Source organism: Euwallacea fornicatus, chromosome 12 (genome assembly GCF_040115645.1).
Source record: "Euwallacea fornicatus isolate EFF26 chromosome 12, ASM4011564v1, whole genome shotgun sequence".
NCBI lineage: Eukaryota > Metazoa > Arthropoda > Insecta > Coleoptera > Curculionidae > Euwallacea > Euwallacea fornicatus.
In genome coordinates this window covers 1,696,390-1,721,557 of record NC_089552.1, presented here as the reverse complement: position 1 = coordinate 1,721,557, position 25,168 = coordinate 1,696,390, and the positions used below count along the sequence as shown (strand labels likewise).

The 25,168-nt window shown below is 38.7% G+C and overlaps 2 protein-coding genes across 9 annotated transcripts in view; one reads left to right on the top strand and one right to left on the bottom strand.

The window, feature by feature from the left end:
• LOC136342359 (APOBEC1 complementation factor-like) overlaps positions 1-25,168 on the top strand; it is a 130,983-nt gene that overhangs the window by 63,060 nt on the left and 42,755 nt on the right. The window lies entirely within an intron of this gene.
• The window catches only part of LOC136342427 (limbic system-associated membrane protein-like), a 57,237-nt gene that overhangs the window by 5,920 nt on the left and 26,149 nt on the right, over positions 1-25,168 (bottom strand). For 7 of the 8 annotated variants that reach the window (XM_066288215.1, XM_066288216.1, XM_066288214.1 and 4 more), the window contains 4 exons: positions 13,366-13,488; positions 11,472-11,672; positions 9,418-9,690; positions 2,841-2,938 (listed from right to left, as the gene is read on the bottom strand). In XM_066288215.1, coding sequence (XP_066144312.1) covers positions 2,841-2,938; positions 9,418-9,690; positions 11,472-11,672; positions 13,366-13,488 — 695 coding nt within the window. The remainder of the gene's footprint in view (positions 1-2,840; positions 2,939-9,417; positions 9,691-11,471; positions 11,673-13,365; positions 13,489-25,168) is intronic. The other variant, XM_066288221.1, reaches the window with a different exon arrangement.

Here is a 25,168-nt window from a genome sequence, read left to right as displayed (position 1 = left end):
GCGTTTTTTTTTGTTTTTTTTTTGTTTTTTTTTGTTTTTTTTTTGTTAAAGAATTAGGGCGAAATCGCGAAAGGTTTTTGATAAGTTAGCAACCTTACATCCTCGATTAGTCACAGTTTTACAGTTATCAGTAATATATATAAATTTTTAAAAATATTTAGCGTTAGAACTCCAAAAATCCCATTCATGTGGGAGCAGATTATTTCCGGTCAACGAGCCGCGTTAAACGAACGGTAAACTGGACGAGAGATCCAAGAGATTCCAAATTATTCCAAAGATGCCGAGACTTTTAATTTCCAATTATTTCAAAATTTCCGAAAATTCGTCCCGATAGAAGCAAATTTCCCACCAACAATACTTATTTAAAGGTCGATCAAATTTATGATTCTGGTCAGCTGACCCGGGATGGTCCCTAATTTTCTACACGTCTAGTTTCGAATCGAACTAACTAACTAGTTGAAAATGACCAATACTTTCAGTTTAAGTCGATCTGCATTATTCGCAAACTCATTGTCATACGATCCGGGTTCCTGCAGAACTTCTGAATATTCCGTTCCGAATCGATCCAAATTACTCGAAAGTTCAGTAAATTTCCTTTTCAAGGCAGCTACTTCACACTTGCGAAAATTTGTCCAGATCACTGTACAAAATTATTGGGGACATGAGGAGAAATTGAAAGGACACAAGCAGATTTGATGTCCATCAGTCTGAGGAAGATGTCACGGTCGAATGATTCGAGGTGAAAAATTTGCAATTTTTTTTCAATGAAATTGCAAATTCCATCGTAAAAATCCATCTGCATTGAAACATCCTGTGATTTTTAGGTTGAGGTGCTTGGAAGAGACAGCGGCATAAAAACCCGTTTATCGCCATAGAACCAAAGTTCTCGGAGATTTCGTTGTATCCTTCAAACAACTATTTTTCATCCTAAAAGGGTTGATTTCCAAACGACCTGGAGGTCTACAGGGTGTCCCACGGATGTAGGTCTCAATCCGTATCTCGCAAGCTACAACTGGAAAAAATTTGAAATTTGGGCATTATGATAAAGTATAGGTGAACTATTGGGTAAAACTATTTTCATGAAAATACCGCTTTCAGTTATACCGGAAATTAATGTCAACTCGCTGATTTTAAATAGAATAAATTATGTCAAATTTGGATTCTGCGGAACGTTGTGAACATTTTTCATGTATAATGTTCTACACCCAAATTTTACACTTATAAGGTGACTATCTTCTGATATAAACAGTTTAATCGCTGTTTTAACGCTATCACTTGAAATTATGTAGTGTTGAGCTTTTTAAGCTCTTGTTTCGCCATCGATAAATAGGCTCGTTCCTTCTGCGAGGTGTTTTAACGGATCTGCTAGTTAAAAATGGTTTATTATGCGTTTGAGAAGGTTTCGTAATGGCCTCCTTTTTTATCTCGATATCGATGTTTTCTTCCAATAAAAGGAACCCCCTTACAGTTAGCTGTGGACAATAGTGGCGCTTATGTTTGGGTTTAAACATGCAGTCGCTGAAAAAATAGGAGGTTCCTATTTGAAAAATGAGATTTTTTAAAAATTTTTCAATGACAACCTTGGCCAACCTTTGTCAACGCCCTGTACGAAAAAACATTATTTAACTCAGCGATTCAACGGCGGCGAGGCACTTTGTACAACAGTCCAAAATTTCATTGCCGAATACTTAGCCGTGTCCGAATTAGAAAATACGTCAACGGCTGCTGCTGTCTGTTTTTTGAAAACTTTGGAATCTTGAAAACCGTAGAAATTTGATGGAATGTACAGGGTGTTTGAAATAAGCGAGATGACACGCGTCTCCAGTGCGACCAGAAGTGGTACTTTTACGAAAATGTTTTTAACCAATAGGTCGCCTCCACTTCAGATGACGCGCAAATCTTAACTTTCGCTTAGTCGTAGCTTCCAAGCTACGGACAGAGGCTCGTGCTCGTGGGCCACCCTGTATGAAGGCCGGGAGAAAAGGAGCTGTTCAGCGAGCCACTGCTGACGATAAAAATGTATAACACATTCGCATAGGAAAGTGATACCTTATCCGATGTAAATTGCTGAAGTGGGTGATCGTCACTGAATATTTGAAATTTCGTAAATAAAACTGTCATCTCGTAGATTTCGCTTTCTCAGAGAGAATTGCAACAAACTTCAAGATGTTGAATTTTATTATGAAAACAGTTTCCCATCTTGTCTGGACATTCGACTTTTCCCTCCTCGAAAATAGACGTTCGACAGCTTTGCGGCTGCATTTTGGCCTGTCTCGTTAATATTTTACACATGACAGAAATCTAATTCTCAGATATGCATCGACGTGTCAGCTGGTAATCCTTTTTGAGATTCCACTATAGGATAACTTTATCCAGGTTGTTTCCTGTTTGCTCCCGCTGATTTTTGCCAGCCCCGCCCGGGAAGTTGATTTATCGTGACTCCATACTCTGGCCAATACTGCGAAACTAAGGCCGTTAAATTTATTTCCTTGGCCGGGTCCGAAGAAGTATATTTAATTAATGAATTAAAGGCCTTAAAAGAGATTTATTTCCCTGGCCTTCTATTAAAACGTTTCCGCTAAATGCTGGCAGCTACGCACGGAATACAAAGTAACGAAGATTATCGCATGTTATTAGGAAAAAATTGAAACTGTCTCTTCAGTTATTGGGGGGCTTTGTGCTGTACCCTTTGTAACAGTCAGTGAATTATTATTAATGTCGTTCGCATAAACAGAGCGTGTAGAGTCGGCATGCGACAGATTTACACGCTAATTGTTTGTTTGTGATCCAGCCTACATGAAATATAGATGAAGTTTATGTGCTGCGAATAAATTCCTTACCTCTGGCTGATTTTCCCCATGAACTATACAGACCAGTTGAGCTTCCCGGCCTTCGGCCGAATGCACCACGGGGTTCTCCACGGCAATCTCTGGAGGGTCTGGAAAGCATTAAAATACTAACATAAAGATATTTTTCGTGTGCGTTCAACTCTCAGTGAATAGGGGTAGGAAATCATGGCGCAAATTGACGAATAAAACTTTTAAACGAATTATCGAATTCACTGGAAAGTGGAACAACGATTGGATTTTAGTTACATTAAAATTTAATTGTTGAATTAAATCAGCCCTGATGCTGTTATTCGCTGGCAAATTCACGTATTATTTATGTATAAATCCACTGAGAGGGAAATCAATCGTGTTTAAATTACGTTTTTAGAAGAGGTGAATTAGACAGGGAGAGAGTTTCGTGTCGTTATAAAAATGGGCTTTAGTCCGAGGGAGGGTGGATTGCTTAATTCCTTTTTTTATGACCGATTTTATGAGCACCACTATTTAGAATTAGGAGATTTGTTTAGTACCCCAGAGCATTCGAGACTGAAGTGGCAATTTTATTGACTGAAATTGCGCAACTTGGTGCAACACCGCATATTGGTACATTTTAAATTGTTGCAACCTCCCGCCACTGCACCCGGTACACATTAGGGGGCCTCCGCCTCTGCAGCACCTTCACGTTCTTAGCCTCAACCTTGACGTCACACCCTCCACATTGAACCTTCGAATGTAGATATTTAGAGCATCAGTTGCTACTTTGTAGTACTTTCGTTGGTTCAAGCGACGAGAACGTCGACTGTAATCGTAGAGTTTCTTATCATCATCAATCGCGTGGAGGACGCTTTCGTGCTTATAGGTGATAATCCGCGGTGTGGTTCCCATGCTCAATGTCGCCATTGTTCTTTCTTGAGCTATTAATCAGATTAACATTCCGACACATTGCGCTGCGGAGAAAACAAAATGTTTTTATATATTCGTTTCCTGTATTACTTGAGTAATAGCTCGTTTGGTGACATCTTCATCCGCCGCTGCAAGCAAACAAATTCTTAAGGGGGTGATTACCGAGTGGTTGACAAAACATCTTCGCGACGAACAAAGGGGATATTAAAAACCGTCATTCGGGGTTGGGTCTTATTAATCACCTTCAAGAAAGCGCCTGGGCGTCGAAATAGTGCCATGAAAAACGTCCCCTTTCATTTCCTTAATAGAATTCGATGTGTTTTTTTCGCAAAAAAATTAGTCCGCCTGTGGATTTGTTTTATTGCCCGCGGTGGCTTTTAAGCGATATAAAACTTAGATAATTCCTTGCCTGTCAGAAAGATAAATTTCCTTTCACGAAGGCCGTTTGTGACTTTTCCAACCGGGAGAATTTGTCTAATTGATGTTTCTCTTGATTAATGAGCTAGGGATTTACAGGATTATATTATTCCCCTTGTTAAATTGAATTTTTCGGTGTTTTAACTATGCGATCTGCAATTCGCAGTTCGCACTGGCGCCCGGATAATTGATGACAATGTACGATCGCTCGATAATTCGCTTGAACAAAAAGCCGGAGCCCCCATAGAAATGTTTAAAACATAGACGGATTCAATTTTGCATAGCAAATCCCTTACAACCGTATTGTTATCTTGACAAGAAAAATTGATGGGTAAATCAATAAGCGGCCATAAATAAAAATATTTCAGTCCGGGTTCGAAACTGAAAAGCTGGGGCGAACAATAGCGATAAGCGCCAATAATTTAGCGGAGAATGCAGCGGTTTTATCTCCTGTCGTCAGTTGCAGATCTGGGGAAACACGGCTGAAATATATTATGCGTACCTGAGATTGACATTGTAATCATACTGGGGGTGGCTCCGTCATTATGCCACTTTAACGACATGAACAAACAAAAGCAGAAGCTTGAGCTGACAAATTGTCAACAGTTTGCTTTTAAAATCAGCCTATGTGTACTTCAACTGGAAAGACTCTGTCGCAGATAGGATGAGGCATTTTGCGCTTTAATAAGCCTCATCACATTTCAAAATTCCATTGAATTCCAGGATATAACCATCCATGCACGATCGATTTCCGCTTTTATGCAAAAGTAAAAAAAAAAAAAAAAAAATTGAAAATTAAAAGTTTTCGTTTGTGGAAACTGGATAACGAGCATAGTTGTGGTTCAAATGACGTAACTTTTAATTCACGTCACAAAATGTAACGATCGAGACCCGCCTAATGTAAAATGACAAATCACATAAATGAAATGCTCTAAAAAGGGATAAAGACATATTTGAATGTCTAAACACGATCCTATTTTTTGCACGGTTGCCGCTTAATTTGTTGACGTATTGGTCTAATTTTTGGCGGTGAAAATTCGTTATTTTAAAAACTAAAACGGTGCTCATAGTTATTTGTTATCGGTGTTGTTATTACTATTGTCAGTATAATGTCCAAGTTCTTAAACAGTCGGCGCGAGAAGCTTGAAACGTCCCCACCACATACGAATGTTGAAAAGATGCGGCATCACTGCTGACATGACGCCTTTGACGTGCGTAAAAAGTCACGTGATTTGAACCATAACTACGCTGCGTTCTAAAAACGTTTCAGTCAAGTAGGCTTTGCAATCATCTGTCACCGTATGTCATTGATATACAAGTAAACCTAACCTCACTTATACACGACTCCGTTCACCTTTATTATTTGTGGTATTTTATTAAAGTTGCTCGTTCCCAAGGCTCCACGGACTTGTCGGTGCTGGTTAGTTAAAGTTTAAAACCCCGCGACCCACAATCGAAGACCTTAAGGACAGAATTCAACAAGAATGTGAAGGTGTTTTCTCGCAGACCCTCATTAGAGTCTTCGCTGATGTGAACCGTAGAGTTAATTGGTGTTGGGAAAATAATGGATATTTTCAGCATTTGTTGGAACTGGAGTTAGTAAATAAATATCGAATAGATTTATTCATCGTTCATTTTTTTATTGACCGCTGGTAAAGATTAAAATTAAAAGTGGGGTTTTACCTGTTTACGTTAGAGATTATGTAAAAGGGCATACGGGTTTAGTGTCAAATGATTCCAAAGCCTCCAAATTGTACGGTATTATAGACCAATTCGAGCAAACAACTTTATAATAAGAATCGGCAAGTACCTAAACAGAATGGAACTTACACGTTACATTCCAGCAAATATCATGGTCATTTTCTCTAGGTCTCGGAAACGTTATAGTAAGCACGGTCCGGAATCAAAAAATTGGTAAATATAAACATTTCAGAATTCTACTTGAACTGCTCAAATGTGCTCAAAACCTAATGACTGTCAGAATTTGACAGGGGCGAACGACCTGTTATGACGCTAACAAAAATAGCGCTGATACTCCCTAGAAATTATTCGTATTTCGAGACGTGTAATCAACGCCACGTTTCATGATTAGACTCTAAAATTCATTAGGTGTCCGGAATCGAGATAGGTGTATTTTCTCGGGCCCTTAAGGGAAAGGTTTATTTTCTGTACAGTTAACTAATTGCGAAAGACTCATTTTCATTGTCGTCTAATGAAAAAAAGTTCTAAATACATTTAAATTTCTTTGTTGCAACTGTGTTCTACATGTTGGGGGCGGATCGTTCGTTCATTCTTTTATTTTGTGGGAGTAACGTCTCACACAACACGACGAAAACGAAAATTACCAATAATTATTAAGAAGTTTACACTACTGCAAATTCGGTTGAAAAAGAGCACGAGTGCACCCTCTGCACAAGTACTTTTCCAGCTTTAGTCATATCGAAAATTATAGATTCATTTTCGTTACGCGAATTCCATTTAGAAAAGATAGTCTCATCAAATACTTCACGCCCAGGAAAACTATCACATTAAATTCATTAGTGCACACTACTGCTGTAACTCGCTAGTGATGACTCCAGCGGATCCATGAATGGTAAACAAAATTCTGGCGTTAAAATGTCTATTAGTCCCTGTTAGTGCGGTCACAATTGTTAATAATGAAATATTTTATTTTCGTATATATACAACAGGTGGTGAATGAAATTGTCCCTTTATAAATGGTACACATGATGCAATCAAATTTGGTCGTGGTCTACTTTATGTTGATCACTTCGACATTTTTTGGGCGGTAGATATTTAGGAGGATTTTGGAGCTGCGAAGCGAGTTAAACGTCGCGAATGGTGACCTCCGTGGCACGGATCACCGCAATTCTCATTTTTTTCAAGATTCTTAATAATATTGTTAAAATACCCTAATTCGCTTCACATCGTTACACTTCGTATTCCTCCTGGAATTGCATGCAATGGCAGATCGTTTGAAGCTAGTTTCCATCATACCTCATGGAAAATTACATCAATGAAATGAGCAGTCCTTTATTGCGTTCATGTAAATTAGCAAATTATTATTGTTCTCATGTATTATTTAATACTAGTTTGAAGTAGATCAAGAGTAACATCCTCGATTGAATATGGTAATTGGATGATTGCATTGGTGTGGATGCAGGTATTGAAGTTTGGTATTGTAGAGTCATGTTGATTACAGCCGTTTCGTAGCCTTCACTCCCTGCTTATTCCAATGACTTTTGTGATTAAAACGTGTTCAAGCCCTGTTTTCTTCTAAAGAAGCATTGGAATTCTCGCATATTGCATATTAATCGCAATGAATCTTCGATTTGGTTTGGGGCGCTTGATGACAGCGCTTTTAATAGAAATACCACGTACGTCGTTCGGGAGGTCTCAGTCTCAGTCGGTTTTAAGCACATTTACTTATGTTTTATTTTAAATTTCTGAAATTTGGAATGCTCTATTTTCGAAGTTCTATCATATGATTATCAATATTTTAGACGCGGACATTGCGTCAGAATTCCAATATCTCCTTAGAAGAAAACAAAGCTTGAACGAAGTATAAGGCTGTGCTCTTTAATATCTACTTATTAATTCGGGCATGACTGGCCCCCAATAAATCCTTACTTATTTATTTCCCCCGAAACAATTCCGTGCCATTTTCGTTTTCGACGGGTTCAACCCCTGAATGATCCAGGTTTTCTATCTCCACCTTCCGAAGATTCAATGTCGACCACGGTTTATCCATATCAGTGGAATAATCAGCTAAGCGCGTGTAGCTAACCGCTGTTCCCTTAAGTTATCGGGTTAATTGGTGCCCACGGGACCCGTTAGTTTGAGATACAGCTATTACGCTGAAAATCCACTGTTTGATTTAATACCTTTTAGTTTCCGTGAGCATGCCGCTCCTTCTTTAGAGCGATTCGTCCATTTATCAAGTGGCCAATTACGGAGTTTTAAAGTGAACACTATCGGGGCAACCAAACAATGAGGGGCTATTTTCCGTAATGCCACACTCTAAGCTGCCGCTATTGCTGCCCAATGTGTACGAAGACATATTTATTCTTGTCACCTCTGTAGGGTATTGTTCGCAATTAGCTTTCAATATAAACCTCGTTTCAAGGGAGGTAAAAAAAATTCTTGACAAAATGGAGGAACTCATTTCATTTTTCTTTTTAAAACAGTATTATTTGTTCAGACCCATCAAATTGGTTCTTAGCATTCATGGCTCGTCTTAAAAGCACAAGTTTGCCAACCCATTTGTTCCATGTAGCACTGGAGGATACAAATCAACCACGCTTAGCGATTCGATCTAGTCTAGAACTAATCTCTTCCTTTGACACCGACCTGCTCTATAAAACCAGCCCTGCACAGTTCAATGGTTTTAGCATCCTCGTTATGGTCGAAGAAATTTAAGGCCACTTTGTATTGATCTAAGAGTAAACTGCATGGCCCATTATCATGTGGGAATCGTAAAAAGTAATCGTAAGGTCGGTTTGCGTCGAATGGTCTAGACGGTCTTTATTAGTTTACCCTAAGAAACATTTGTGTAATGGATATTGACCTTTAAGAGCTGTTCTTGTTTAAATTGTCTTCAAAACAAAGTGAAGTTCCAGGGCCAGGCGGAGCAGTTTATTCAGGAAGAAATTTGTTTTAGAACTCTTCTTAAACCTAGGTAAAACCTCAGAAAAAGATAAAATGTCTGAACTTTAAAATGAAATTTTACAGTCCCTTTAGGTACGTTACGGCAGGTACGAGTACGTCTATGCTATATTTCTGCCGGTAAAAAGATATTTCTTGTAGCCAGAAGCTGGCTTAATAACTGAGTAACCGCGGGCGGTTGAATATTATCCTTGGATTTGTGTATTCTCCATTACTTCTCGATTCGGTGAAACGATATTGCAATAAGCTGGAGGTAAAACGTTTTCCATTTGGTTTTATTTTCCTCTAATGGCGACTGTCTAGATTCGTCGATAAAAGACCTGGAGAATTAGCAATATTGCCCTGGGACTGAAGTCGAACTCAGACATGTAAATTTGGACGTAGAAATATCACTATTCCCAATGCTTGAAATATCATGCTTATAAATCCATGTTAAAGGTCCATATAAGATATGACTAGTGTCACGAGAATGTCTGAGCAGAGCTTGAATTACGAGTTTTGATAACACCCGAGGAAATTAGGCAATAAATGCATCTTTGCCTGGAATGTGACACTGTCATTTTAGATTATATAAAATTAATTGCTCTATGAGTTAATTACTTACAGAGGACATGTAAGACCACCTGCTTGAAAGCTTCTGGTCCAATCCCATTACTTGCGGTGCACTGGTAAACTCCAGCGTGATGTCTGTCCACTTTGTCCATCGTGAGGACAGAGGTGATGACCGTTTGATCTCCTCCAGGTAAAAGGTTATTTTTCCTGGACCACGTTATTTTGGGCGTGGGGTTTCCCTCAGCTCTGCACTCAAGGAATACTGAAGAGCCTTTTTTCACCTCCACGCGGCCGTTGGAGGAGACATTGATGATCCTCGGGGGGACTGAAAATAGTAACAATGAGGCATTATTCACTTGAAGGTCAAATTATACTTGAGGACACGTCATGAACTTTACGGTGAGCGCTTGCCAACGTTAGGTACACGACTTAAGTTATGTGTGGCCTTAATTGTCGATAAATGTACACGTAGTACCAACGACCTAGAAGGAACGCCTATAGCAAGTAACTGCGGGTATTCCACGAAAATTTCGAATTTTTTGCGACTGAAACGCCGTCAGGTATCAGCATTCTTGTGGGGTCATTTCGTCTATAGAAATGCCTCAAACGTCGCCATGGATTAGTGTCTTACGTGGCAAAAAGGGCCAACGAAACTGTAAAAACCAATGCTACATCCACTTCTTCTGCTCGTAGATCGTTGTGTAGTACATATTCGAGGATCCCATGAAAAATATCTTAAAGGAAATTTTACGGAACAAAGACATTGAAAAATTGCACCAACAGAAATTAATCTTCTACGTCAACGAGTTTCGATGAGAGATGCGCTCTTAATGTAGTGTATAAATAACCGCTGAAATGTTTAAATCGAATGGAAAAGAAAGGCCGAAGGAGGATGCACGGTATGACATGGAAATCGCCTTTAACAGCGATTTAAAAAGATTATAACGACCCAAAACGGGACTGCCTTTACCAATAGATATGGGTGCGGGATATCCCTTAAACGCGGCAAGCGAATACTGAATCGTCGGCATAAATAATAAAGAGACCGAGGCGAAAAGAAACTGCATTTGATAACACGAAAACTACAATTAAAGTCCAAAATAATATATGACAATGTAAATTTAAATTGGACTGACGACGTGAATGCAAATGTAGCTTTGTACGAAACACCATTGCGATCCTCTTTTTCGGGACAATCTGGAAATTCAAATTATTTCTGGTTTGACCGAAAACGAGTCGTTTTAATTGAACTAAAGATTTATTCTCTGTTAGACGAATTTTGGGATTGATGCTTTGTAAGAGAAAAGGCACACGGAACAAACTGACTTTTATCAGCTTCAGAAGGAGCCTTTTTAAATAATTTCTCGCCAGATCGGATCGTTTCGTACAGAGGGAAGGGCCGGAGAGCGAAGACCGAGAGAAGACGCAATAATTGTCATTTCTCATCGAAATTGATTAACTTAATCTGCATTTAGGTAGCTCAATTTGACAAGTTTTTTTTTTTGAAACGGGGAAGCGACGGAAATTGTGAAGGGAGTCCCGAAGCCCCGCTGCGGGTGTAACAAAATATGTAATCAGGAATATAGAGTGGTCATAAGGGCGCCGCGGTTTACATCGCGTAAACGGTTAGGAATAGTTTTGGGACCAATTTCGTTGTCCGCTTTTTCGATAAACTATCCGTTCGTCCACTCGTCGACTTACAAATAGACGTAAAAGCTCCGATTTCAGCATTCAAACTATTAATTCACAATTCATTTTCCAGTCGCCGAAACGCGGGCTTAATTCAAGATCTACCTACGCCATTCGGGAGGGCTGGCTTTGTTTCTCCATGCATGCGGCAAATCTCTAATGCGTTGCAGTTGAGCGGATTTAAATCTCTAGAGAATCAGGACGACAATATCACACCTCGATGAACAACGTCAAAGCCTCTCGAGCTGTCTTTTGAGAGCCAAAGTTGCGCTAATATCATAGATGGAGCCGCCTCTTACCGATTCAAAACGTTATTACAGTTAATTTGCCCTTACGATACGACCGAATAAACAGGGTCGAATTTCGCTTTGTGTCCCATAGGCAGGTCGTTGGGATTAAAGAAATTTAGGGGCTTACCCAGGACCTCCAAGGTGTGGGTAATTTCCCGGGGTTCAAGGGTGCCGATTTGACAGACGTAGTCGCCAGCGTCTTGTTGGCCCACTTCTCGGATTTCCAAGTTGAAACCGTTGATTAGCTGCACCCGTGGATCGGGGGACACTTTCACCGAGCCCGCAGATAGCACTGCTATGCCCTTCTTCCAAGCTAGCACGTAGGGACCTGGAAATATTGAAAGTCCTTAAACAACAGGAAGTGAAGGGGATATATGAGGAGCCACAGAGGGATGCAATATTGAGGCGCTAGTCTGTCATAGACATAATTTGGCCCATGAATTTATACCTCACAATAGATTTCCTTGAGCCGACACCGACGCGGCGATAAGAATGTAATTTCAACATTCGACGCACAGCCGAAATTTTAAACATTCCTTTCAGCTTTATTCGTTTTCCGCGGTTAAAGGAAATATACTTATAGTAGCGGAAAATAGGTTTTCCGCTCGGCTCGGAGAATGAAGCAAGTCAACCAATACGGGGCCTCGAAGAGCGAATTGATTTTAAACTCTCGAATAACATCCCTCTTCGATCTAATTTTACGAAAATATTTTATTTTCATTTCTTTACGTATTCGGCATATGACAGATATTACCGAGGTGAATAAAGGAGAGAGTCAACTTCGCGTTTTCATTGATATTAAAAGCCCTTCGGGATAGATAAGGCCCTTAAGCTTCAAAGGGCGGCTTAAAAATTAATCCTTAATTCGAAATAATAATAACGGAGGAATTATTATCGGTGGTGTTTTGAGGCAATATTCGAAAGAAGGGAACGATGGGATGAAATTTAATCAACAATCTGTTTGCTCGAATGATCGTAACTGCCTTGTGAGACCTTCTCGTAGGCCCCTTTCGAATACCGAAGATAATGTGAAGAATGCTCCCCGATAGGAGTGTTTGGTATTTTCTGTCGGTCCGTGAGATACCGTGATATCTGGCCGATGCCGGAAGATCGACTCTGATGAAGACCGACATTCGTCAAGATCTTCTTATTTTCGTTAGTTGTGCACGATTATCTAGCCCCGCTTGAGATCGTTATCTGACTTTGGTGGCACTCACGCATCTTTACTTCCGAATTCCTCGTGAACTTTCTATTTCTGAGAGGAATCACTCAATGTCATCCTCTGAGCCGCACGGTCTTTTTTCCATTGACCGACCATTATCTTTCACCGCGATGTCCTGTATGCGCTTCCTCTTCATCATCGCTGGCCGCAATCGATTTTATGCGGCTCGTTCGGGCTTCTTTATATTTCAATGTCTCGTGATCCCCAGAATTTTATTAAACTTTCTTTCTTTGCCGATTGTCTAGGCCTCCCTCTCCTAAATCAAAAAGGTTGCCATTACTCACCTAATGCTACTCAGCCATGAATAACAAACTAAAATAAACGGTTTACTGTCCGTTCTTCAGACAACTTGGCATTTCAAATTTCTCCCCCAAGAAATTCGCCTCCGGAATGTTTTACCAGCAAACACTTAAAAACCAAGTTTATATTCCTCGTGCATCCCGAAACCATTCATTGCCGTTTGATTGAAATCTTATTGCTTGCTCTATTGCAGAGCCTGAATTTCGTTAAATTGCCTTTGGACAGTATCTTTTATTCCTTTTAAATAGTTCCAAGTCGTGATATATTGTGATAAATGACCGACCCCGCTTGCCTCATTCTGTACCTGACCTTTTGTCCAGGGATGCACTTTTTTATAGATCTCACATTGGACTAATATTTGTCCTTCGATATATATATCACAACCAGACATTGAAGTATTACTTGTACGTTTAATGCGCTTTTTTAGGAAAAGCGGAACTCTTTGCTTCAGAAGCAAAATGTGTGTTTTTGCAGGCATAAAGGGCCATTATTCACTTACCAGGATTTGTCACTTCGCAGGGCAGGACGACTCTGTCCCCGTCTTTTACTTTAAAGACTTGACTGGATGTGAGGAATGTTGGCAATGTGGCCGGATCAACTTTGATGTTGGCTCGACACGAGCCTGTAACGAAAAAATGCGAAAAGTCGAGAAAACAATTTACTTCAGTGGGGACGAAAAGAACATTTTTCATTCCGCTTTGTTGCTTAAGAAAAAATGGAATGCTTGAAAGGCACTTGTCAGCCTTAAGATTTTTTTTGCAATAAATACCCTCAACGTAATCTCCAATGTGCCTTGAGGCCATGATCAATTATGTCATCCCCCAAAAACAAATCCATCAACGCTGATTCTAATCCCATATAGTGCATTAAAAATTAGGCCTCGTTTCACACCCCGTCAGTCTATTTGCATTAGGGGAGTTGCGCCCTGTGGGCTAATCCACGACACCCTTCCGGGCACAGTCTTATCTGCGACTCTAAGGAAAAGGGCATTGTTAAGGGGGTGAAAAGTTCTGAATGCTATTATCGTCATATCAATGATGAAGAGCCATGGAAACGCGTTTATGTATTTATGGCATTATTTCGCATTTATCTCTGGAGAACAGAGAAATGTGTTGTGAGTCACTGTCGAAATTGAATAGAAGATTTACTTTATCCATTTATCGTTATATCTAAACTAGTTTTTTTCAGGTTTCTTTGTTGGAATTCCAGATTTAATATTACTTGTGCCAGAAAAGATTACCTGGATGATATCTGGAATTAGTCAAACTTGCAAGAGTTTTTGAAACTTTCAAACAAAAGGCCCCACACAATCAAGTTTTAAGCCCGAGAGGGCCGCATTTTGATACCTTCGCGCTTGCTGGCACTTCAATTCGAGTTTTAAAAAAGAAGAGTCTCATACTTTTAAGAGGGCCCTTAGAAAATTATTATTTCCAAGCAATATTGCTCAATAAAACTTGACTGCTGACTTTAGAACTAAAAGAACTTTGAACAATTTCTCAGGAAAAATCATACGGGAAGCAAAAGCGTAAGTGACAAATCACCCCCGACTCTCGGATATTCGAGAGATTTTCACTGTATAAAATAATTCAAAATCGAAGTATTCCGGCTTTGGCTTTCAGTTAAATGAAGCAAAAAATTGAGTGCAAATTGTGCAAATATCAAAAGATCCAAAAGAAAAGACCCGTTGTAAAAACCTCACAAATCAAGCTCATCTGGATCTAATTAAACTTGCATCCAGACTGGCTTCCAGCTAGCCCTAAACCGAATGCTTTCTCTACCTCAAAACCTTAATCCGAGCTTTGTTCAACGTTATTAGTCTTCGTTCTAGGATGGCCCTTTTGTAACATAATTTTCAGTTTCGGGTCACAAGTAATTATTAGAGCGCTCCCAAACAATTTTACTAAAGGTGAGGGTTAACGGGAGTATTATGTTCCGGATTAGGAATTCCATCTGACATTACATTTGGAATGGCGCTCGCCTGTATTCGGTTTAACCGCCCTACTCGGCGGGGATTAAGTCGAACTTTGTCCTGATTGCTATGTAGCTGAGAAGACCGAAAAAATTACAATAATTCGAATTTCGAACGAGTCGGTCGTAATAATTTAGTCCCCTCAAGGTAAATCACGACGAAGTTAATAATCAAATTATTGTCTAGGCTCGGAACTGGGTCTCACGTTGAGGTCCTTTAGTCCCACCTGTCACCTGGGGCACTTAAGATTTCTCGGGGGTAATCAATAACTTTCAAACTATGGAACTACTAAGGGCGTATGAAGGTATAGGAATGACAAAAACGTTTTGCTTGATTGATCGAACTTTATAGTTTTAGAATTGGCTTCACGGTTTTTGTTTAAAGTAATAAAGCAATTATGGTAGCGGAGCATAATCAGTCTTGGCGTGGAAATTGAATATTAAATAGAAATAAGTTTCATCGAACTGAGGTTTGTGCAATTAGCAAATTGCTTGCGTTCCCTTCTCCATGATATTCAACCTGCTGGGCAGAAGGTATTGCCATTAATTTTTGTTTTCAATTCAAAAGCCGGTTTTCGAAGATTTGTCGTCAGAAAAAAGGAAATCTGTGTATTTAACATAAATATAATAAAACATTTCAAATTTCTAATATGTTAAGATCTTCTTTTGGTTTTCACGCGTAAGAAAACGGGGGCACATCCATGAATATATGGATAACCAATATCTCTGTTCCTTCTAAGCGCGGAGAGCTGAGAAAACTGATGCAAGAGTTGCGGCTTATTGCCAAACTTGTGGTACAAAGTTGCGCAGTATATTGTGGTTTTTATTGTAGATATCATATATTACACAAATGACTATTCGTCTTAGTAGGTTTTAAAGTCTTATCCCTGTTTTTTAAAGGGACAAAAGTATCTTTAACGGTGCTGTATATTGAACCCTTTTTGTCGTGAATTAAAATTCTATTTCTTTAATGACATCTGTACCAAAGTAACACACCGGGGCAATGCCCCCAGGAATCAATAATCTACTATAACTAAAACAAATAAAGTTCACCATTAACCTTTCGCATTGACCTATTTGCTGTCAGAACAGTGTTAAGAAGCAAGTAAACACACACGTAACTAATAACCGGTTTCGAACGTTGAAATGCAGGGTGTCCAAACCGTTCCTGAAAAGCTTTTTTCATATTCTCATCTGGAGTGCGCTATTCAAGATGCGACAGCATTGACGAATATTTGAGAAAAAAAATCCCCTAATTTGTTACTGAGCAACCCAGAAAAAATCAACTTTTGTGATAAACCTCGAATAACCGCCGCAAGGGCAAACTTTCGCGCAATTTTCTAATGGCTGATTTTTTCACTGTTTTACTCAGTAAACATGCGAAAACAGTTTTCGTACGTATTATTTGAAGGACGTACATATTTAACCAGGACAAGATCGGATCGCTATTAGGGGTGACGATAAGGTCGGTCTATTATGAGCAGCCGTTTCTGGCTCTAAAGTAAACGGTGTGTTGCGGTTCTGTTTTAACTTGGACGCAAAGCCTTATTACCAAAAAGTAATTTATTATCCACGCCACTGGTCCGGAATCGAGCCTCTGGACTTTTTAAAGCTCAAATCTGAATTTGCTGCTCGACCTTCGCCTTTCGCGTGACTCGGAGATCTTCGATACAATGTGCAGATGATTCGGAATTGTTTGTTTACAGCGCTGCAGAGTCACAGTTATATGGACCATCTTTCCTAGTTCATGACGTTTCGTGACGTTGTGCATACATTGTTCGAATTACGAAACTTTTTATGCACGTCGTAGGCGTCGTACGGGCAGCGATGCCACATCTATTCGATATTAATATGTAGCGTGGGCGCCGCAAGCTGTTTACGCCGACTGTTTGAGAACTTGGGCGTTATTCCAACAGTAATGATGAGAACACCAATAGTACATAACTAGGAGCGCCGTTTCAGTTCTCAAAAGAACAAATTTTTACCGCCAAAAATTAAACCAGAACGTCAACTTGAGCAGCAACCGTGCGAAAAATAAGGTTGTGTTTAGACATTCAAATATATCTCCGATCTTTTTTAGCGTGTTGAATTAATATGACTTGTCAATTAGACGTAAGGCGACTCTCAATCGTTACATTTTATGACGTGAATGAGAAGTTAAGTCATTTGAATAACATTTTAATCTATAGTAAAAAAGGATCCCTAGAGCGCAGACCACATATTTAGCCCTTAAACCGCGTTATTGCATCAAGTGGTATGAAATTAAAAAAAATATTCTTTTTATTTAAACTGGAATTTCATTAAAAAATACAAAATTCCACTTTGGGAAAAATTGCACAATAATCCGATGCAGAGGCTCGGGGTTGCAAAAATTTAGACAGTAGACGTGCAGAGGAGTTCTTACTGCTGGAAACAGACCTAAAGGGTGTATCGTTGTGGTGGGTCTTACGAACACGGTGAAAATCAGAAGTGTCACGGTTATGAGGTGTTAATTTGTATCCTCTTATATCCAAGAAACTTTTTTTATGGTTTTCATACGACGCTTCGATATTCTCAAGGCTTCAGCATCAATTCGAAACGAACGCCTTTCGCGAAGAAGTCAACGTGCTTAGTGATTTATTCGAATTTGAAAAGTTGGATCTCGATAACTTGAAACTTCTTCTCGCTACACTGCAATGATAGATCCACATTACCATCCGTATCGTGCTATTATTCTTAAAGAAAGCGGGACATCCGGCTTGTCAAGGATCCAAGAACTTTGAGAAGATCTTTACGAATGAAATAAGAGTTGCCCTCTTACTCACAATCCTACCGATTTCTTTTTACAGTATCTATGCTGTGATACCTGGGTCATGGCGAAGGAACGCAGGAACCTCTCACTCCCTATGAAAGACAAATTTGATCTGGGACCGCGTGAATGTGACCCATGAAACTCGTCACTTGAAAGATGGACTTGTCTATCTTGAGTGAAAAGCTGCGAAATCATTACGCCATTAGCATTGGCAATGCTTATTTCCCTGATCTTAGCTACCGCCGTAACTTCAGGACATCATTAAGGAATGCTTTATGGCAACTCGTCTTCCTAACAGCCTGTGTAAATTTAATCACTTTCTCTCCCTTATTTTAGCTATTTTCTTGCGCCGCAAGGCTCTACAATCACCGTTCGTAAGATGAGTGGCTCAGTCAATGATCTTAGACTCTCACCAGAGTTTTGTTAATTCCAAATGTACTCCTCTACTCTTTTATTCTTAGATGCTTTTCAGTTGTCCCGTGTCAATTAATGAAGAATCTCATTATGGCAAAGTGACCGCAATTATTGCTAAATTCGGTAACAGGGCTTGCACATAGGAGTATTGCGAATATGTCTCCTCACACATGCAGCACACAATAGAACTTGGTGATGTTCACAATTCAGAGTATTCTATTCGAAATATGCATAATACGTGTGCAACAATTACTCAAGTGTTAAACGATAAATATATTAGTTTAAACGTACGTATAAGCTTAAAATAATCTTTAATAAAATTTCACTACACCTTTCATGCATTCGGGTGCAGGTTGGTGAAATCTTATCAGTATCCTTATTGGGCTTCCAACTTTAAGGATGTTATATAACATTTCGCAAGTGGCATAGCTTTAAAGTCATTATAACAAGAAGTCGGACGACTTAAAGTTTAATTATTACAGCAGTAATTGCGATCCTTTATCCTTTAAGAAGGCAACTCTATTGTCCAAGATGAATGTTCCGTTCCCAGCACGCCGCATGATGGCTTTCCCTCGGGATAATACACGTTCCTCTCTTCGGAACTTACTTTTCAGCCACTTTAATTGCCCCCCCTTTAGATAGTATGACCTTTTAGTTGCAGCGGTCCCGGATATTTCTCATTTCATTCAAAGTAAGGGGAAAAAGAAGTATGCGGCTGTCTCAGTTTAATTCTATGGGATTTTTTGCTTTCGTAAAGAACTACTAATTAGGAACCGAAAAACATTGTTTACAATTAACCACATGATTAATTGATAAACGAGAAACTAAAATTACGGAAAAATACCTCCAAAACCTAAATTTGAGGTCATGTTGCGGGTTCCTATCTAGCGTTCGTGAATATAATAATAATAATAATTCCCACAAATTTAATAATAAAAATAATAATAAAATAGCAATTTCCATAAAATTTCCAATATTTTTTGTCTGACTCTTGTCTGAACAATGGTTCTGAGGTATCGGAAACACATTAACATTATACGAATAATTGCCTAAATAATAGAGAAAGCAAACTATCAGCTATAAAAAGCTTTGCTTTTAATTTCTGGACAGTTCTAGCCGCAGTTAATGACTTAAAATCTTCTTTAGGAAACCTAATTTCCTATTAGGGTCAAAACGAAAATTTTCGTAGGCAATTTTCATGATTCGAGAGCATATTAAGATCTTAGATCTTCATTCTAAAATTTAAGAAACTCAGTGATAGTAAATTTACTGAATAAAGGCCGGTTTTTCAATCAGCCGTTAAGAGTAGCCAATAGTAACGATGTGTCAAAGTGTTCTTGTTCGTTACGCAGAAACTTTATAGAGCTGTCCTCCTACAAGCTGATTGAAAATGTGGAGCGTCCACTCGCCGTCCAACCCGGCAGTTTCAAACTGTTCACCCAGAAGGAATTTTTCATTACGAAAATTTGTTATTAGTTACAGTCAAAAATGAAAGAAGCATAAATATCCAGAGCGCTGCAGACACAAGAACTGGTTGCTCAAAAAGAGATCAGATCGTTCTACGATCTTGTTGTAAATGGACATACACAATCGATGCAACGGTACTGCTGCACTTCAACCGCACCACTCATGATCGAACACCGCAGTACAACTTGTTCGATGCATCTTAATTGGTGAGCTTTGATCGTGGATGCACACAACCGACGGTACTGATTCGAATTATACCGCATTTAAAATGTGTTATTTGCGGCAGTACGATTTTATGAAAATGAAAAATCGCCGGTACGCCAATCATGTGGATTTATGATTTTATGTTTCTTCAATTTTTGAGTTTGAACTACACATACGGCACCTGTTGCTACAAGTCTTCATGGCCCGAACTTTTTTACTCCACGAAAACTCTTAACCTGTAAAATGGGTCGCTCCGCATTTCCAACAAATTTTGACCATTTTTTACTGAAATATAGAGCAATGGGTGGCGAGCTTTAAAGTAGAATCGAAATTGTGCAAATATTCAATGTCCCCGCCTTAACTAAGTTTAATCTAACTTTCTTAGTTAATTCTTTCTGTTCCAGATCTAGAGTTTGGGTCTAAAATTAAGACAACTTATATCTTATTAAAGACGACGCCCACGGCGTCGTGCCGGAAACTTCGTTTTAACCCCTGATCTACAATATACTATTTCCGGCATCTCAATTTCGTGCATGGATCCTAAAATTAGAATAGATATTTCATTAACTATGATCTTTAATTCATATATCTAGACTGGTTTCACAAAAGTTGGTTCAAGTGGAATCAAATCTAGTGCTCGAGCGCCTATAACAATGTGGTTTAAATCACTTGACTTTTTATCACATCAATCAATGTAGCAGTTGAAAATCGTCTTACGTCAAATGACAGGGCATATAAATTGAATGTGTTAAAAAAGGATAAACATGTATTTGAATGTGTAAACATAATGCTATTTTCTTGCGCGGTTACTGCTTAATTTGTTGACGTTTTGTTTTAATTTGGTGTTTTAGCATCCCTGCTACATTTCAATTTTGAAAAAAATGTGGCATCACTGTTGATGTGAAGCCTGTGACGTGTACACAGGCAACACGAGACGGACAACTAAGTGTCAAAATAGAGTTCGCACTACTCTGCTGGTCCGCTGGCGTCGGGCTCTGAGTGAAGGACGCCCTGTTAGCGGAACAGCAATCCAAAAAATGCGCGCGTAGGGGTACCTCCTATATTTCTTAAATTGTTTATTTTAATGACGAAATAAAACCCATTTAGGTAAAATTCCATATATTTAATGTATTTTATCAAAACTAGTGAATAACAAAATATAGAATAGGTGAATAAATCTAAGTCCCCTATATTTGGTCGTATGATAATGAAATCATCGTTTAAAAATGGCTCTGCTCCTGTTGGGTAATTTGTCAGCACAATTACTTTGGCTACCACAAACCATCTGGTTAGATGACAGTAGATATTGAAATTCTTTCTTTCCTAAATACATCAAACTATAATATAAATCCACTCAGAAATTCCAGAGTAGGAAAAAAGAAAGGGAATAGTTTTGGAAGGATAGGAAGAGATGAAGGTTGAAACAGCAATATAAAATATTAAGTTCTTTGGCAATATCAAACAACTAAGCATGCGCAATCAGAAAATTTCTTTCGCAGTTCTCGAACTAAAAATTGACGGCAACAGAATTGCAATTGCGAAAGAAGCTATTATTTACTGAATGTTCCTTAAGAACGAGAAAAACCAGTTCACCAACAGGCTGGTTAATTCCCGTTGATAATTAAGTGTGGTTATTTGCGCCTTCTTGTTTTTCCAATTAAGTTGATTACGTTGAAAAATATAGGTTTCCAATACCTTCTGTTTCCTAAATTCCACATTTTTCCACATCGTCAACGGAATAACCGCACACAAGGCACAAAGTCCGCGGCATCACACACAAAAAATACGAAAAGGAGGCTTCCCGGGCTGAAAATCAAAATTACAAGGACGACAATGACAAATCTCAATCGTTAGATCAGCCAAAGCCAACGACCAATCAATGTCATTGCCAGACAAAGATGGCATGATGTTGAAGTGAAACTTCCTAGTTCCGATCGCAGCGTTATCTAGCCGAAAGGTCTTAACTGTTTAACGCAGACGGCTATACGGAAATTACGATATGCTGAACAAGGAAAACAATAATTATTAAAAGAGAACCTATTCGGGGATTTGGTTTCCCGTCTCCATTATCTCTGACGCATATAAAAAGTAACGTGAGTCGAACCATACGTCATCTTATCCAACATGGAAGAAAATGTCCTACATTTGATCCTACAAAGAATATAATCCGAGAAAATTTGGCAACACGCCAAAGTGAAGCATCCTCGACCGCGGCAGAACCTTCGTGTTTATTAATGTAAATGAATGCCTTAAAATCATTAGTGGGTGTTCATGGTATTAAAATCTAAACGCAATGTGTGCCGTTAGCGAAAATTTTTTTTATGCTGAAAAATTATGATGAAGTATCACGCGCGAATACGCTCATAACACGAAAATCCGAACACAATTTTTGTGCAACTAACGAAGATCTGTTTTTCAGTTTGAACTGGTATCACGCACAAATGCGCTCATAGTGTGCGAGTCCTAACGTAACGTGTGCTGCAAATGAAGATCTTTCTTTGTGTTTAAATATGCGACGAAATATTACGCGCAAGAGCGCTCGTAATGCAAAGACTCCAACGCAATGTTTGACTTCCATATACATAACGTATGTTAAATAAAAACAAATTTATTCGAGAATTATCAAAACAAACATGTAAAACGTGTCCAATGTAAGGGACACGCTGCGATTTCTAACACCCTCACATATATCTTTTGAATTTTAAATCTCACCGTAAAAGCTTGTACTTTTACCTAAAAACAGAAAAACCACAAAACTCCATAAATATTAATATAATTACCTGTAGCTGTTCCCCGTCCAATCTTCGTCTTTCACTCAAAATATTATGTCCCCCTGAACAAGTTTGTTATCCTGGAAATTTAATTCTGGTGACTTGTATGCACGTGCGGAATATAAACTTCGTCTCCGACATTGTGTCCCCGACTAATAATCCCGTATAGAAAAATCCTCGGAGAAATCTTCTTCTAGGAAGTAGACATTGATTATTCCTGAGGTAATTGCGATCCTTTGTCCTTTAAGAAGGCAGAGCTCCATTGTACGGGATGAATGTTGCGTTGCCGGGACGCCACAAGATGCCTCCTTTCCCGAAGGATAATACGCGCTCCCCTTTTCCTCATCGGACATTGTTCGTCTTCAGAAGGCGACATTTATAAAGTTACTTTAATTGTGTCTCCTTAATAGCCCTTATTCGAGTTGAATGGATCCGAGTATCGGACATGGCTTTTTGTAACGGATGTTCTCGTTCGCCCTTTTGTTTCCTTTTATAGCTTGTCTGGGATTTAATTACGAATTTTAATTGACAATTCACGCATCTTCAAGATCTTCGTGTTTACGGATTTATGCTGCGGCTAAATAAATTGCCGCCACTTTTTACTAAATTGGATTTCCTGTAACGGCAAAGTATACATTGCATGCACAAAAGTTTCATGTAATGTCACCATGGAAAAGTTATATAGTCGGTTTAGCGTAATCGCGAGTTTCCGCATAAAATATCACCGCAATCTGTATTATGAATTATATGTACATTTTCTATGATTCTAAAACATAAAAATTATGCGTTTAGTCTAAGGGGGGTTTTCTTCATATGCAAATGCATTTCCATAAAGTTGCTTGATTTATTCATTCATTGTTTCAAAGAAAAATCTTAAAAATATATAATACAAGTGAGAGATGGTAATCCAGCAATGCAGGTGAAATAGTGGCAAACCCCCAAAGGAATTGACTGTAGAATTCTGGACATGTTTGGAAATCCTGGAACGCATGGTTCTACTTACTGGCTCTCAAACATAAATCCATCGAAAAGGTACTCATTTTCAGCTAGTTTTTTTCGTACATTGTTTATTGACATTTGGATTTTTTACGGCAAGAGAGTCGTCAGTGTAAAATTCTTCAACAGCATCACTCAAATAATACGAGTCCGGAAAAAACGTTTTCCGGACTCGTAATATTATGTTCCGGTGCGCGCGTGACAATTTCTATGCAAAGTCATGTAAGCACGGGAAAATGGATTTCGGACGTGTAGTAAACGATATTTTTCCTTATTAGGCTCTACGAACGACAAGCATTATATCGAATTGAGTCACCTAGGCACTTGCTCCGAAACTTAATTTTATTTATTTGTCAACAACTTTGCAAGGAAAAATCCTGCTTGTTTGGACTTTCCTGTCCAACGCTGAGAGCCCCACTCACGCAAACAATATTTCAAGCAGTTTCCGTAATTTAAAAGTTCTGAAGGGCTGATTAAAATATCACATGGAAAATTACTATATTCGTATTAGTGCGATATTAACAAAAATAGCGATAACACTGGCTCGGAAAACAATTCGAGTGGCTGTATTTCGGGACGTCTAATAAAGGACGCTTGTCGTTATTAGACTCTAAATTTCATTAGGGGTCTGTATATGGAATTTTTTCGTTCGTTCTCGGGAAAAGTGGATTTTCTCGGACCTTTACGGGAAGGCGTATTTTCAGTACAGTTAACTAACTGGGAAGTATTCGTGTTTCCGGTCGTATAATGAAAATTGACCTATCTACTTTTATACATTTTACCAACCGCCTTTTCGAGCCCTAAATCTCGTTTTTTCACATAGACAGGACGCGGAAAGTTCCTGACAAAGTTATGTTTTGCAAGGGGCCATTCTTCGAATAAACTTTGCTTAGCTGAGCCAAGTAATGAAATTTATGATAGGTACCCAAATATTTATAATGCATTTACAGCTTTCGAGGCTCCTACTTACTTCAGGTTTGTATTTAAAGTGCATTAAGATTGTCTCAGGAAGTTTTAAATTGAAAACCCCTGAGTTTTTTCCCAATAACACAAGTTTGTTTTCATTTTCCTTTTACAGTGAACTGAACTGTTCTCAATTGATTTCCTTTTAATTAAAAACTAAAAAACCCTTTTCAATCTTTTTTTTATATTAAGTAATGAGAAATTTCGATTAAACTGGCTCTAATAAATGTTTAGTTGCCCAAGTCTTATGGAAAACAAACCTAAAAAAGTATTTTTTAATTGAAACCCTTTTCATCGATAATTTCCCTCGAAGATTATTATTTATTTTTGTTTCTAAGCTGCGACCCCACGCATCAAAGTAGAAACCGCATGGCACTTAACAACAAAAAACGTTAAAATGTAAAAAAAAAATTACAAGACTATAAGCAGCAATAGTAAATTCTTTTCCGCACCCCTCTATAAACGGTATACGTGTATTTAAATGGATCACGTAATATAATTGGCCTTCAACCGCCGTAAAACAAGTGTTTTCCAAATGGATCCTAATTGAGAATTCTTGTTCCAGAAGCCAATCCCTTCCTTTCATCCAGAGTCCCTAAGTATATTGATACTTCGGGAACACTTTCCACTCATTACGTTCTCCGGGTCTCTGAATTTACGATTTCCACCTCTCGAAACGGTTTTATCGAAGAGGGAAGTCCGGTTTTTTGATGAAATATGCATGTCGG